The sequence below is a fragment of the Clarias gariepinus genome, chromosome 22, assembly GCF_024256425.1.
Source record: "Clarias gariepinus isolate MV-2021 ecotype Netherlands chromosome 22, CGAR_prim_01v2, whole genome shotgun sequence".
Lineage (NCBI taxonomy): Eukaryota > Metazoa > Chordata > Actinopteri > Siluriformes > Clariidae > Clarias > Clarias gariepinus.
Genome location: NC_071121.1, coordinates 7,760,398 through 7,774,010, shown reverse-complemented (window position 1 = coordinate 7,774,010; position 13,613 = coordinate 7,760,398). Strand labels below are relative to the sequence as shown.

General features: G+C 38.8%; 1 protein-coding gene across 2 annotated transcripts in view; it reads right to left on the bottom strand.

The window, feature by feature from the left end:
- Positions 1-13,613, bottom strand: part of adcy6b (adenylate cyclase 6b) — a 74,954-nt gene that overhangs the window by 17,396 nt on the left and 43,945 nt on the right. For both annotated transcript variants that reach the window (XM_053482440.1, XM_053482441.1), the window contains exons 4-7: positions 8,177-8,326; positions 5,803-5,924; positions 3,450-3,561; positions 2,354-2,481 (exon numbers count right to left, since the gene is read on the bottom strand). In XM_053482440.1, coding sequence (XP_053338415.1) covers positions 2,354-2,481; positions 3,450-3,561; positions 5,803-5,924; positions 8,177-8,326 — 512 coding nt within the window. The remainder of the gene's footprint in view (positions 1-2,353; positions 2,482-3,449; positions 3,562-5,802; positions 5,925-8,176; positions 8,327-13,613) is intronic.

Below are 13,613 nucleotides of genomic sequence, written 5' to 3'. Positions count from 1 at the left end.
ATTTAAATGAGGGGTGTTCAAGTCAAGCCGGGACTTTTGGCTGTGCAGAATAACAGAACACTCGATATTGTTTTTTTATATACGGTGCGTATACAATATATACTATATACTTACACTATATACTTATTTCAATATGCTAGTACTTGATTAACATTAAGATAGAAAGTACACCACATCTGAAACGTTGGCCTTTACAAGTCTCGGTTTGACTTGAACACCACTAGTGACTACGACTTCACCCTGGTTTTACTGTGGTACTTATTGTGGTTCTTTGTGAGTGTCACACACACATGAAGCCACTGCCAGTCTTCAGAATGGAGGTAACCAGACAAGCTGGATATTTCTGTCTCATTATTTTTTAAGATAAAAAAAAAAAAAAACGAGGATGGTAAAAGGATGACTATTTATAGCTGCTATAGCGCAAGTGAAAGTGAACCTGTTTCACCGGCATTTCTACTGCATGTTACTATAAATGAATCCAAAGTACAACATGTCAATTAATGCATTAAACTGGCCACTGCCGATTGTTCTTATAACTGCGTGCTCTGACATGTTATGCATTTCTAGTTTCGAGGAGATATTTCACAACTCAAAGTCAAAACTTTCATCATCTCGAAAACAGTGACGTACAGAACGAGAGATATGCTGTTATTATCTTGAGTGTTCAGCCGATCATGGACGTGCCCTTGACGTTACCTTTCTTGCTTTAAAAAGAACCGTTCTTTTGAGCTGGAACTGACTGAGTCGGGACATTAAGAGCTAGGCAGGCACTGGCTCAGGAACCAGGACATCTGTGGAAACTAGAGCTGTAAATCATAGGGTAAATGTCGCCTTTGATTCGATTTGTGAAGTCGCCATTTTCGACTCAATAGCACTAACGTTTATGTCTGATTTGTCTCAAGCAGACACTAAATTTTTTTATAAGTTTCCAAGTTTTCAAACTTTTGTTACTGATTATTTAAATGTCATGGCAAGTGGCAATGTTGCACAAACTGTCCATGAACTCACAGGACATACTCTTGCAAAACGTGAGTATTTGCAGAATCTTAAAGTGGTTTGTATTTTAGACCGTTTAATGTTCAATTAATATAAAAACTGTACCCAAAGTAACGTAAAGGTGGGCATCAATTCTCTGACACAAATTGTCCAAGTTGCATATTTTGTTACCCTGACAGTTTCTCTCTACAAAGGTACTACTTAACACTGTCTGATCCCATCACAAGCGATGCATTTGCACTGTCACTAAACTCTCGGTTCCTGTTTGAAAAACCACTGTGTCGCAGTTGGTGCTCTCCCGCCGCGCTATAGAGACGTGGCTGGTAACGAGTTACATTTACTCTGTTACAATTACTTGAGTAACTTTAGAAAAATAATGTACTTCTATGAGTAGTTTTTACCGCACCATAATTTTTACTTTTACTTGAGTAGATTTGTGAAGAAGAAACGCTACTCTTACTCCGCTACATTCGGCTACACTCGATGCAGCCAGTGGATCTATCACGTGACTGTTTTTCACCAATCAGACGTGGCAACAATAATCACATGACTCCGATTGACCAATCGGCTGATAACCGCATGTGGTCAAATGACCAAACAGAAACGCGGGAAGAAAAGGTTCAGCCGTGGTAGACAGCGAAGGAAAGATGTCGCGGTTAGTTTAGCTTTTTATTTATATAGTTGCAAAGTTAAAATATATAATTAGCAAATAAGCTGGAGGTTAAAAAATATAAATTTTATTGTACACTGTTATATCTGCTGGCGCCAGTAGGAGGGCAACTAAATATACGGTAAATCTTACACGGGAAATAGTTTACACTGTTCAAACATACATATGTATTTTGTAAATATTTTGTAAATTTCTTTTATTATTTAGAAATAAATTTGTTCATTATTTCATCATTTTGTCTTGCTTCTTACATAATTTCTAAAAGATTTTATAAATCGGACATTATGATTGAAACAGTTATTCATCACTTGAGTATCTTTTCACCGAATACCTTTTTACTTTTACTTAATTAATATTATTTTGAAGTACAGCTACTCTTACTTGAGTACCATTTTTGGCTACTCTACCCACCTCCGGTGCTACAGCATGTTTATAGAAATGGCGCCATTAACAGGAACAACGTGCGCAGATGGATAAAGACGACGAAATCAGCAATGAAGCCAAACAGCAAAGCTGGAAACCATCGACTGCGACAAAGATTTTCAAAGAGGATTCGAGAAGCGGGTTCGATGATGGTGCAACATATGCAGTTTGAACGATCCATGATGTCAGCGGATGAAAGTTACGCCCACTTGCACAAACAGATTCCTCGAAAACAATTGTGATTCCGAAACCATGCAGACTCACGAGATGGCCTCTATCATGTCCACTCCCATCTCTACACAGCAGTGCGCGTGATCCGCTCGCGGCTCCGGCAAGCCAGACACACAGTAGTAACAATCGCCCAGGATCTTTATCCTGAGACAGTGGTTCTCCTGCCAAAACAAACACACACACACACACACACATACACTTGATTTAATATCCATGAGGAACTTCCACTGACATATTTAGTAACATGGTGGCTGAATGCTCTACTCCTACACCTAAACCTGAACCTATCCTTGACCTCATAACCAAATGGAAAGGTCCACAAGGTCAAAACTGTCCCTGAGAGTACATCTGGTTCCCACATACTGTAAACTCCCCTCACACACACACAAACACACACACACCTTATGCAAAATCTATGAAAATAAGTCTTATTTAGAATATATAGTGTTACAATCACTAAATCTAGGTCACTCTCCGACTCCTTGTAACAAACGGTTGCTTGTCAGGCCTTTGTTGCTTCTCAAATATGTCCGACGTGTACAAACCTGTTTGTTTATTTTTTCACAAGTACTTTATGCACACTGATAAGGTGATACACTGTGATCAAACTGGCTCAACTTTCACATAAGGAGGTTTTTATCTTGTGCCAGACATGCAGTCAAGTCCATGTAAAAGACAACATTCTCGTTTTTTTCCCTTCTTCTTCTTAAACTTAAAAAAAAGAACACCAGCCTTGATAAATAGAAAAAGAAAGGATGTTGAATTCCCTTACCAAGCTTGCTCTGTTGTAATAAAATCTCTAATCATTATACTGTATCTAATGCTGTTTTGGGTGAAATATTACTCATTCCATCTATAATAATAAGACTAATAATAAATAATAATTTTAAAAAGCTATCATTTCATTATTGATTCGGTCTCGGATTGAAAGCACACAGCGGCCACGGTGTAGTTTAATTGCTGTGGGTATAATAACCAGCAATCCAAAACCGAGGGAAACATACACTGAGGAGAAATCAGGAATGTGCAATAATCTAAGATTTAATCAAGTAATCCCTTAAGTTGGCCGATGTTAAGGGTTGAGCCAAAGGCTTGTGGCTGTAATAAGGGATCGATGGTGTTTGCTTACCCAGGCTAATTTGTCAAAACGAGCAAACAGTTCATTAAGTGTCATCACCAGCTCCTGCGCTGTGCACTGAGACGCCAAACTTGTAAAGCCTTCGATGTCTGCGAAGAGGATGCTGCAAGGAAAAAAAACAACAAGGACAAACAGAAAGGAGGTCAACGTCTGGTGGTTGTGATTGTGATTGTGGTTGTGATGGACTACGCTTGAGAATCGTCATTTCACCTGGATTAAAGATGGGTCACGATCAATGAGGCAAGTCGGAGAAACAGAAGCAGCCTGGCCTACTTAAGGAGCTCATAACCGCAGAGAATTGCGCTCATCAACAACCATTTGAAGGCGACAGGATGAAAGGAGCACCGAAGGGCAACAGATGGCGCTGTTGGCTTCGGCAAGCCTGCTGCCGGGAACATTTTTAAGCCATTTGCCACAGCCGTTTCCCCACCCTTGGAAGAAAATTGGGCAATTTCATGCAGTGAACTCTTCCTGAGCAAATGTGACACAGATGCGCCGAGCTGGAGTGAGTTATGTGGGATCGCTCGGGCTGGTCGCAAACATCCGCTGGAACCACAGACAGGACCTTGAAGCGGCACTGTGCTTCAGGATTTGTAACAAACTCACGGCACTCACTGCTCATTTCACCTGGCTTAGTGCAGTAATTAGGCGTTTTACTCAACTGCAGCTTGAGCTCAGCGTGGCAAAAGACACTGGAGGAGAGGAAGAGGTTTAATGTTTTGTTGTGCTGTAAATGAGAATGTAGTTTAGATGCTTCTTGCAAGGGAGCCCTTGAGTCTTTTAGCCTTTTGTTTTGGTTTTGCTTTCATCATGTATCTCAGCACAGCTTAGCTTCTTCTTATTACTATCATCGTTATTTTTAAGTAGACGCTAGGGTTTCGTTTAAGGGCATACGTACTCCTACATCAGCCTACTGTAGATCCTTCTACAGTACCTTAACGAAGTTCTTGACTTTCTTCGGAGTTATCGATATCTCCTTATCGTTAACGCTATCTTCACTTTTTAACCTGTTTACAGCTTGGACTTTGTAGCCTGCTATCACAACATCACCGTGGCTAAAGTGTACATTGTGCTGGAGTTATACTGTACTGTGGAAAAGTCTTGAACCACCCGTCATTGCATCATATTCCGCTTCCAAAGAGACAGACTTTCTTGTATTTTTAATGCAAAGACATTTTTGCCTTTCACTTTTGGTACGTTTTTGCTCTTATTCCCTGTTCCTGATCAGTTTAGAAAGAATGTTTTTTGTACCCTTTGCTACGCCACACAGTGATCAATGAGTAATTCATGCATATGACCCAGTGAGAAACAGATGCAGATGATGACGGATGATCAGGCCGGTGGTTAGTGTACTGCTGATGCTGAATGCTGAGTGGTTGGAACAGACGAGAGGGGAAATGAGGTCGCTGCTGAGGTTCATACATAACCAGTTTTTTTATTCTTTTGGCACTTTGAGGATTAAAAGATTTCCTCTCTGTCTTAATTTTCCTCTACATCATTTCATTTAATGTAATATGAAAAAAATCCGGGCTGGCTCAAGACTTCTTCTCATCTTATTGTCCCCTTCCTTGTAACTGGTCATTTGCGATGTCAATCAAGCGAGCTTTTCTTTTTAAAGCTGGCGAGTCCTCGGCCGCGTCTAGTACTGAAAGGTATCGGGTTCTTTATCAGCTGTACTGCTGTTTTCTTTTGATAAATGTTCACGCACTTGCATGACTTGTTCTTTCTCTGTGATATCTGAAAGAATGTGTTTCTTTCCCCCTGCTGTTGCGTTAGCATCCCATGGGCTAATATTCAAATGATATATATATATATCCAACATAATATTCAATATCCAGGCTAAATCCAAGGTCAAACTAGGGATAGGAGAACTTTGATCTATGACCCGGCCTTAAGCTTAAAAAAAGTCTCCAACCGAGTTTAGGAATGACAACATCGGCGTCAGTGCAAAGGAATGCGATCTTGGCCACAGCGAAATAAAATAAAATTCCTTTTTATGGTGTCAAACTTAAGTATGCGTTAACTCTTACTATTTTAAGCGATTCTCAGAAATCAAACAAATCCTCAGCTGGCAAAACTTCCAAATTTACCAGAATCAAAACATAGTCTAATACTTTAATAAAGTGAGAGACAATTCTGGAGGATTTCTTAAACGAGAAGGCAGAATTTGATTAGCCAGAGCCGTCTGTCACCTATCTTCCTCCAAGATCATGACTGGCTAGCTGTAACGCTGCCCGCAGTTTATTACCATGTATGCTACATACAGTACAGTATATTCTTTATATTAGACCTTATCAAACAATCAAATGAGAAAGCTGGTGTTGGGAATGATTAACGTGTTTACCTGACGTTGTCGTGTTTCTGTATGTAGATCTTGTGGAACATCATATCTTCCTTCTTGGCGTTGATATTTTCCTTCATCTCCATGGCAACATGTCGGGGCAGCACCGAAAGCAGAAGGCGCTCCTGGGAATATGTGTGTGTGTATGTGAAAGAACCACAGTGAGTCTGTACATATGGGACCATTTGGGTGAGCGGTAATTGTTATGATAGGCTGTGAGCTCGTTCTAAGGATTTCATTTATCTGTGACAAAAAAAACAACAACAACAAAAAAAAAGTGATGACATCTGGAAGACGTGCCAGTGTGGCGCTAGAGGGCACTGCAGCTAACATCAGCTCCAGGCTTCTGTCTGCATAGAAACCCTATGAATTTTGGAAGCAAATCTTTGCGGTCAGAATGCTACAAATCCACTTCCTACAGTTTAGACAGAATAGATAAATCAGCCGTGTTTATTTAAGTATGCAATTAATTATCAATAGTATGTTAGTTGAGTTTTAATAACAAAATATAGCAAACTCATGCTTTTATTGTGTTTTCAAGTGCGTGAGTCATGCTGGCAGCAAATAGGACTGATGAGAATAGTTTTGAGAATTGTTGCACCTTTTAATTACAACCCATTAAGACCTATATATTAAGTTCTTTTACAGTGCAACAGAAAGGTAGACTAGAGTAACCCACATAGAGATGGTATGTTACGAATAACAGAAATACAGTAAATCATAGCTGTAGTTCATGAATGCTGGGGTAACTTCGCTTTCTCGTAGCTTCAACATTCTCCATAAATCCACTAAACACTAAGTCCACTTTAATTGATTCGAATTTCTGCCTAGCGCTTAGTTTCACATCACTGATCATGCGACGGAAAGAAACGATGCGCCTGGCTTTGGCAGTCTACCTGATGCGATATAATCACGATACCTACGGTACAGTAGGTGCTGATTCGATTTGTATTGTGATTATGTTTTTAAATATTTTTATTTTAGAAATATCCCAAATTAAAATGAATGCTTTTAGATTTTCTTACAATTTTCTTACAAACAAACTTAGCAAATAATTTGCTTGTACCACATGGGATGCTGTGTGGCGTCGGCCTGCCAGTGTGTGAATAATCTAGAGTGTACCACCTGCAGGATTATACTGTAAACGAATGGCAACATTTTACCACCTTAAATGTAAACATATATAAATATAAAAGTCGATTTTGTGGGCAGTGTAGCGATACAGAAAAGAACTGCGATACATGGCTGAATTGATTTTTCACTAATCTCTAGTAAGCGTTGCATTTTGTTTGCCAAAAACATGGAAATGCCATATCAAATGCTGATTTGCCAGAAGTCCAACAATGGCATTTATGCAATGTTTTGCTGTCAAGCTGTTCCTTTCGTTTGATATCTTTTAAATTCATTATTATTATTATTATTATTATTATTATTATTATTATTGCTAGTAGTAGTAATCGTTGGCTTTATATAACTATGTTAAACATGGTCGACTCTTGTAAACGCAGTTGTAAAAAGTCTCCAAAAAGTCTGCACACCAAGCGAATATATTATGATGCGTTCCTCTTTGTTTATATATTATATATAATCTCAAAGGCACGAATCACTTGAGTCTTGAATTGCCTCAACCACCGGCGTGGCAGAGGTTTTTCTTGAAAATTGCTGGTTTATAGCCTATAAATAATACGTTATCTACCCTGTAGGCAGTGTGAAGTTTGTTTTTAATTTCTGAATCTGCTTCTTGTGAAGGTGGTCTGTGTATTTGCACCTCCTATCCCAAAGCACCCTCTATAAAATATTCCTGGCGCCGCCGCCGCTGGAGGCACTGATTACTGAAATTAGCAATTAGCCTTTCTGCCGCATGCCAGCACGAGAACACAAGGAAAGCTTTTTTTTTTTGTTTTTTTTTACAAATTTTTTTTTAGGAGAGAAAAAAAAAAGGGCGCGCTATAAAACAATGTGGAAAAAGCACGTAGGACTCGGATCGAGCGTGCTTCCAAGTCGGTGTGTGTTACGTTTACTCAGACACGTTCCGTGTCTACATTAGTTCTTTGAAAGCAAACTGTATACTGCGAGATGTTTGTGTAAATCTCGATGTCATTTATTTAAAACATACGTTGTGTCTTCATTCAATTTGTCATCTTATACGCGTATATACTGTACACTGTTATCTCGGGGGAAGTAGACATGCGGGACAACATGTGGCATTATCAATGCAGGAAAAACAAACTGTTCTGACCTTTTGGGCCATTCGTAGGCCGATCGTTTATCGTAGCCTTTATGATGTTTTCATCACAACAGTGATAAAATACAATGAATGATGGCTATATGGGTATGTTTTTGTGTGTGTGTGTGTGTGTGTGTATACTGTATATACCTGCTGCTGGTTCTCTCTCTGCAGGTGGAGTCGGGCCTGGATGTAGCCTCTGGTCTCTTTAAAGGCTTGTCTCTGAGACACCTCAGCTGGGTAGTGCGTGCAGATCCCAATGATGTTGGTGCAAAGAAAAATTAGTCCATTTGCACATAACTGAGCGAGAGAGAGAGAGAGAGAGAGAGAGAGAGAGAGAGAGTGAGAGAGGCATAATTTGAATCTAGGGTCCAACTTTGGCATCTCATGTAAACACTGTATTTGTGTGTATCCAGTGGTGTCGTAAAAAGTAGACTTTCCACAACTATTACATGTTAGTTTAATAAGAATTTTACCCGCCAAAAAAAATACAATTAAATAATAATAAAAAAAAAAGTTTCCGTTCATGTACTCAGTGAACATTAAGTCAATTCTAAGGTTGTTTATTTATTCAAGCATCTTCAGTAAGTGCCTTGTCCTGGTCAGGGTGGCAGGGTTGGTGGAAATACTCTCTAAATGAGACACCAGTCCATCACACACACACACACACACACACACACATACTTGTACAATTCTGAGGGCAATTTACTTAAGACAATCCATGTAAATACATGTGGATGGGGGGAAACCTGAGAAACCAGATAAAAGCCCATAAAGACATGTCATGCCAAACGCCACATAGACAGTAACCTGGGTTTAGGATTAAGCCAGCCAGTACTAATCCGTCTCTGTGTATTTCACTTATTATCATCGTGCACTATGTTTCATTCATATAACTTTAATAAGTTACAGCTTAGTCATTCTGACTAAAACGTTTTGCAGATGCAATCCATTAAGTTCAATCCATTAGTACGGAATAGTACATTAATAATTTACACAGAATAAAATAGAATATATTTATTTTTAGTCCATAAATATAGTCAACATTCGTTTGTAACTCCTAGTAGTAAAGTCCGAAAAGGTACAAATATGCATCTTTCGCTTTAGCGTATTATTTATTGCTGACAATCGACTTATAAATGCTTTACAGCATTTTAATAATTGAGGCACGTTCGAGTCAAACCGGGATTGATTATCCGAAACACCTTTATGAGGGTGAAACCTCCCTTTTCCCTGTGTTTCTGTAGTGCTTGGTAGAAAGTCTTATCAGTACAGCCATGATTGGATTGCTGGAGGCCTGCTTTACATCTGAAGGAACTCAAAACATGTGGAAATGCCTTGGAGCGAGGTCAAGACTGCACAAGGAAGTGGCAATAACACCCAGCCGAGTTCCTGTACCGTGCAAGTGGTGTTCGTGAACGATTGTGTGTAGAGTTCCTACAGAAAGATGCGTCTCTTCTACAATTTGGCAACATCGATTTTAAAAGATTAGGCGTTCCACAATCGAACCTTTTACTTCTGCTAAGCGTCTTATCGCCATACTACTGTATGTTTGACGTCAATGCCTATCAGTTTTACGTCGGGTAACGGCCCGCATACTACTTTATATATTCAGGTTTGTCCTTTATGTAAATGTACTAATAAATTCAGGACTGAAAGTAGGCTTTCTTATACTACTGTTATTCTGATGTTATACTGTAAGAGTGGCGTAATGTTAAGAGAAAAGGTATATGAAATGTTAATTGCAAGTAAACATCAAAAGTATACATGCTGCTCTGGTAATCCAGTATTAAAAGAAAAAAGGGACAGAGTCGGCTGGACAGAGAGACGTGAGTGGACAGAAACAGAAATAAAAATAGATAAAAACTTGTTACACTGGTCCTGTCACCCGGATCAACATTTTCTGATGCTTATCAGCTACAGGAGTCTGTGTACACAGGAGAAGGCAGAGACTGTAAGGGACTAACGTAGGGAACAAGCTCAGTCCCTCACAGTCGCTAAAAAAAACTGCTACTGCACAATAACGTAGGGGCGGATTTGCCTTTAGGCCATCCAGCTGAGAATTCGCTTTGAAATGCACAAAGCTACATGAAGCATGGGTAAACACCCATCACACTCATTTACACCAAACATACACATTGTTTTATTTATATTCCATGGGTTTTGTTTAGGGGACGGAAAAGAAAAAGGTAAAAGGGCTAAGAAGGACAATGTGTTTTCAATTAGGTGTTGAAGGAGAAGAAAAGTCCCAGTGAATTGTGGAATCTTGTTCTACGCGGGGTCAGCGAGGTCAATCTGCGCCTACAGACCCGACCACTTAACCAGTCCTACAGGACCTGAGCATGCAAGAAAGCTCAAGTTACAGTATGAGACACATCTAGGATCTCTTTAACTTTTCATCCAGCTAGAGACTATTAAAAAAAAAAACACTTAGTAAAGATTTATTTTATGATTATAATACAATAATTAAAAAGTTTAACGTATACAATAATACGTCTCAGTATTGAGTCATAGAGCTTTTTTAATCCCCAACAAGAACTTTATTAAAATTCCAAAACTGCTGCGCGTCAGTTTCATAACCATGCACTTAAAGTACGAGTTTAGTTCAATAAAAATGGAATAGAAACATTTTCCAGACTCTCTAATTATACACTTAGGAGCAACAATTATCATCGTTAATGTCCACTCACTTTACGGTTTTTGGTTTTGCACTAGAGCCTTGAACTTACATATTACTGTAATTTTATTAAATTATGTAACAAAACAGTCTTTCGTTACAATCTCACCAAAAGTTAAAAGATATACAAGCGATGTTCGTGTCAAACTGGGACTTTTCATGGTACAGAATGTCAGATATGAGAGTTAAAAAATCCCTTTATTTCTCTATATAATCCCCTGCTTCACTAATGCACTTATTCAAGTGTTTCACTAGTGCTTGGACACCATCAAGGGAGAAAGTTTTCTCAGTACGCCAGAGCCAGGATAAAACTGTCTGCTTCACATCTGAATCACTGGCCTCCCAGGAACTCCAAACATGTGGAAATGGCTTGGCGTGTGGTAAAGACTGTACAGGGGTTTAGCAATAACTTAAAGGTATTTGTACAGTTAACACAGACAGACATGTCTTTTCTGAAAGTTGCGGTCAAATCATCCGCTGATTTTAAAGGATCAGGCGTTTCATTTGCTGAATGTTCATGGACATACGGCCTTCTTTAAAGCGTTTGCACCATTCCATTGTTTTCCTGAGTCTCATCACCGAGAAATTTCATCTCAAGTCCCTGTTTGACTTGAACGGCCCTCGTTTTTCAAACAACTCATAATCTTTGTACCACTCCTGGCAAACTTCATAAAATCATCATACACATTGATCCTCTAATACTCAATTAGAGGAAATTTTTTTTTTTTTATTTTTAGGAAAAAAACTATCATCATCATCATCATCATCATCATCAACAAGAAGCATAAAAAATTATATATATATAAAAAAAGAACAATGAATACTTTGTTGCTCCTGCTTGGATAGAATCCTGAGGCATGGACTTTGCTAATAAAAAAAAAAAAAAAAACTTTTTTTTTTTTAACTTGCTTGTTCCAACTTTCTTGATTAGCGGTTGACAGAACAGCTCTGCGAGATGCAGCCACGTCACGGACCGACTGCTTTAATTTCCACCATAAATTTGACTCAGATTGTTTGCTTGCCATAAGCTGATATGTCTTTCCTGAAGAAAAGCTTTGACACTCTTTTCTCAGTGGAAAGAAGCTTTAATATCCTAAAAAGTGAATTCATCATCCACAAACAACAGAATTAGAAAAATATCAATGTATTCCAGGTAATGACTGGCAGCTCGCCGGGTCCTGACCCTGACATACAACCTGAAAATCATTAATGAGTGCAGAGTTTGTTCTTTAGACAAACTGTTTAAAATCATCTTCTTTGCCAATTCAGATTTGTGATTTATCACTGAATATCACCTTCATCTAATCATCCCCACATGACTGCTTCTCTTCACCCCAATTTAAATGTGATTGATTCTCTTTAGGTTTCAGCGCTAAAGAGTTTTGTGATTTTTTTCCCCCTTGTTTCGGGTGACGGCTCTCTTGTACGGGCCATGCTTCCTTTTAATCAGAATAGTTTAACAGCTCATTAATGACTTTAATCGCTTTCTTTAAGCTGCATTAATTTACATTTTAAAACCTATGCTGGTATTTGTTTTAGAAATGCAAATTACAAGATTCCATAATTTTTTCTTTAACACTAAGGGATTTCATATTTTTTCCTCCACTTGATCTGGGAAAATATAACATTAATTAAACTTCTTAAAGTTTGTGGTATGTTTCACAGAATATATCACAGTCTAGTTATTGTATTAAACAAAACTCTTTTTGTGTCATGTGTTATTTGTTTACTTTCTATAAAGTAAAATGTCTAAATATCACCTTAATCACTCAGGCATCTGTTACTACTACTTCTACAACTATTATTATTTGTATTATTATTATTATTATTCATAACTAATGCTGCAAATATCAGGCACCAGAAATATATGGATGATAAACCAAAATTGTGCAATTACAAAATGTAAATATTTCTTAAATTCTAAAAAGTATATATACAGTATAATGGAAATTTACTGGAAATATACTGGAAATTTACTTGCAAACAGGATTGATTTTCTGCAACTGAGGTACCAATCAGCAATAACATTATTATCACATCAAATTGCACATTAATTGGCCTCTATTATAAGAGGCCAGAACACCCAGGGCCCACCACACCAAGGCAAAGAGCCCAAGGCTGCCGACCCGGCCTCCAAATCCCCCAAATCCCAATCCGATTGAGCACCCATGAGATGCAAACGAGTCTGATCCATGGAGGCGCCTCCCTGAAACCCACAACCCCCAAAAGCATTTGGTGCCCAGATCCTGTGCCAGACACCATAAGACACAACACACGCCGAGGGGGCCAGAGCCGGCCGGGTGCCACAAGGAGAACCCAAACCGTAGCTGAGGCTTGAGCTGATGATTTTAGGGATCAGGAACATAAATGCATGTTTAAAAACTGATGACGCAGTTCAGAGTGAAAAATATTAATTAATTGTAACTGTGCTGGTTATAATGCACAGTCACTGAGCAGCTAAACACTTAGAGAGAATGTATGGACGCTAACCCAACCCAACTGCTTGCTTACAGTTTTGTCAAGAGCGCAAAGCATGAAAATGCATTTGTTACATGAAAATGAATCCATTTGTGTCTTTTAATGCCCTTAACCAACTAATCAGCTTGCTGGACTTTTATTACAATAAGGTATTTACCACTTTTTGGCCCATTTTGTTTAGTTTTTGGCCAACCGGAACACGGGACAGAGGAACTCTGGGCAGTACACCGAAGCTTTCACGTGCCTGCTGCAATAGTTAATGAATTTATTTTTATTTGTCCTTTATTCGTCCTTGTCCGGCCCTATAGTACCCTGCTGCTTGTATAATTAATTCATGCGCATGTACGGACAAACAAAAGCTCGCCTTTGTTGGATTCGTTGTAACGCATGAAGAAAGGACAATGGCAGCCTGCATTAATGCGATCTATTCTG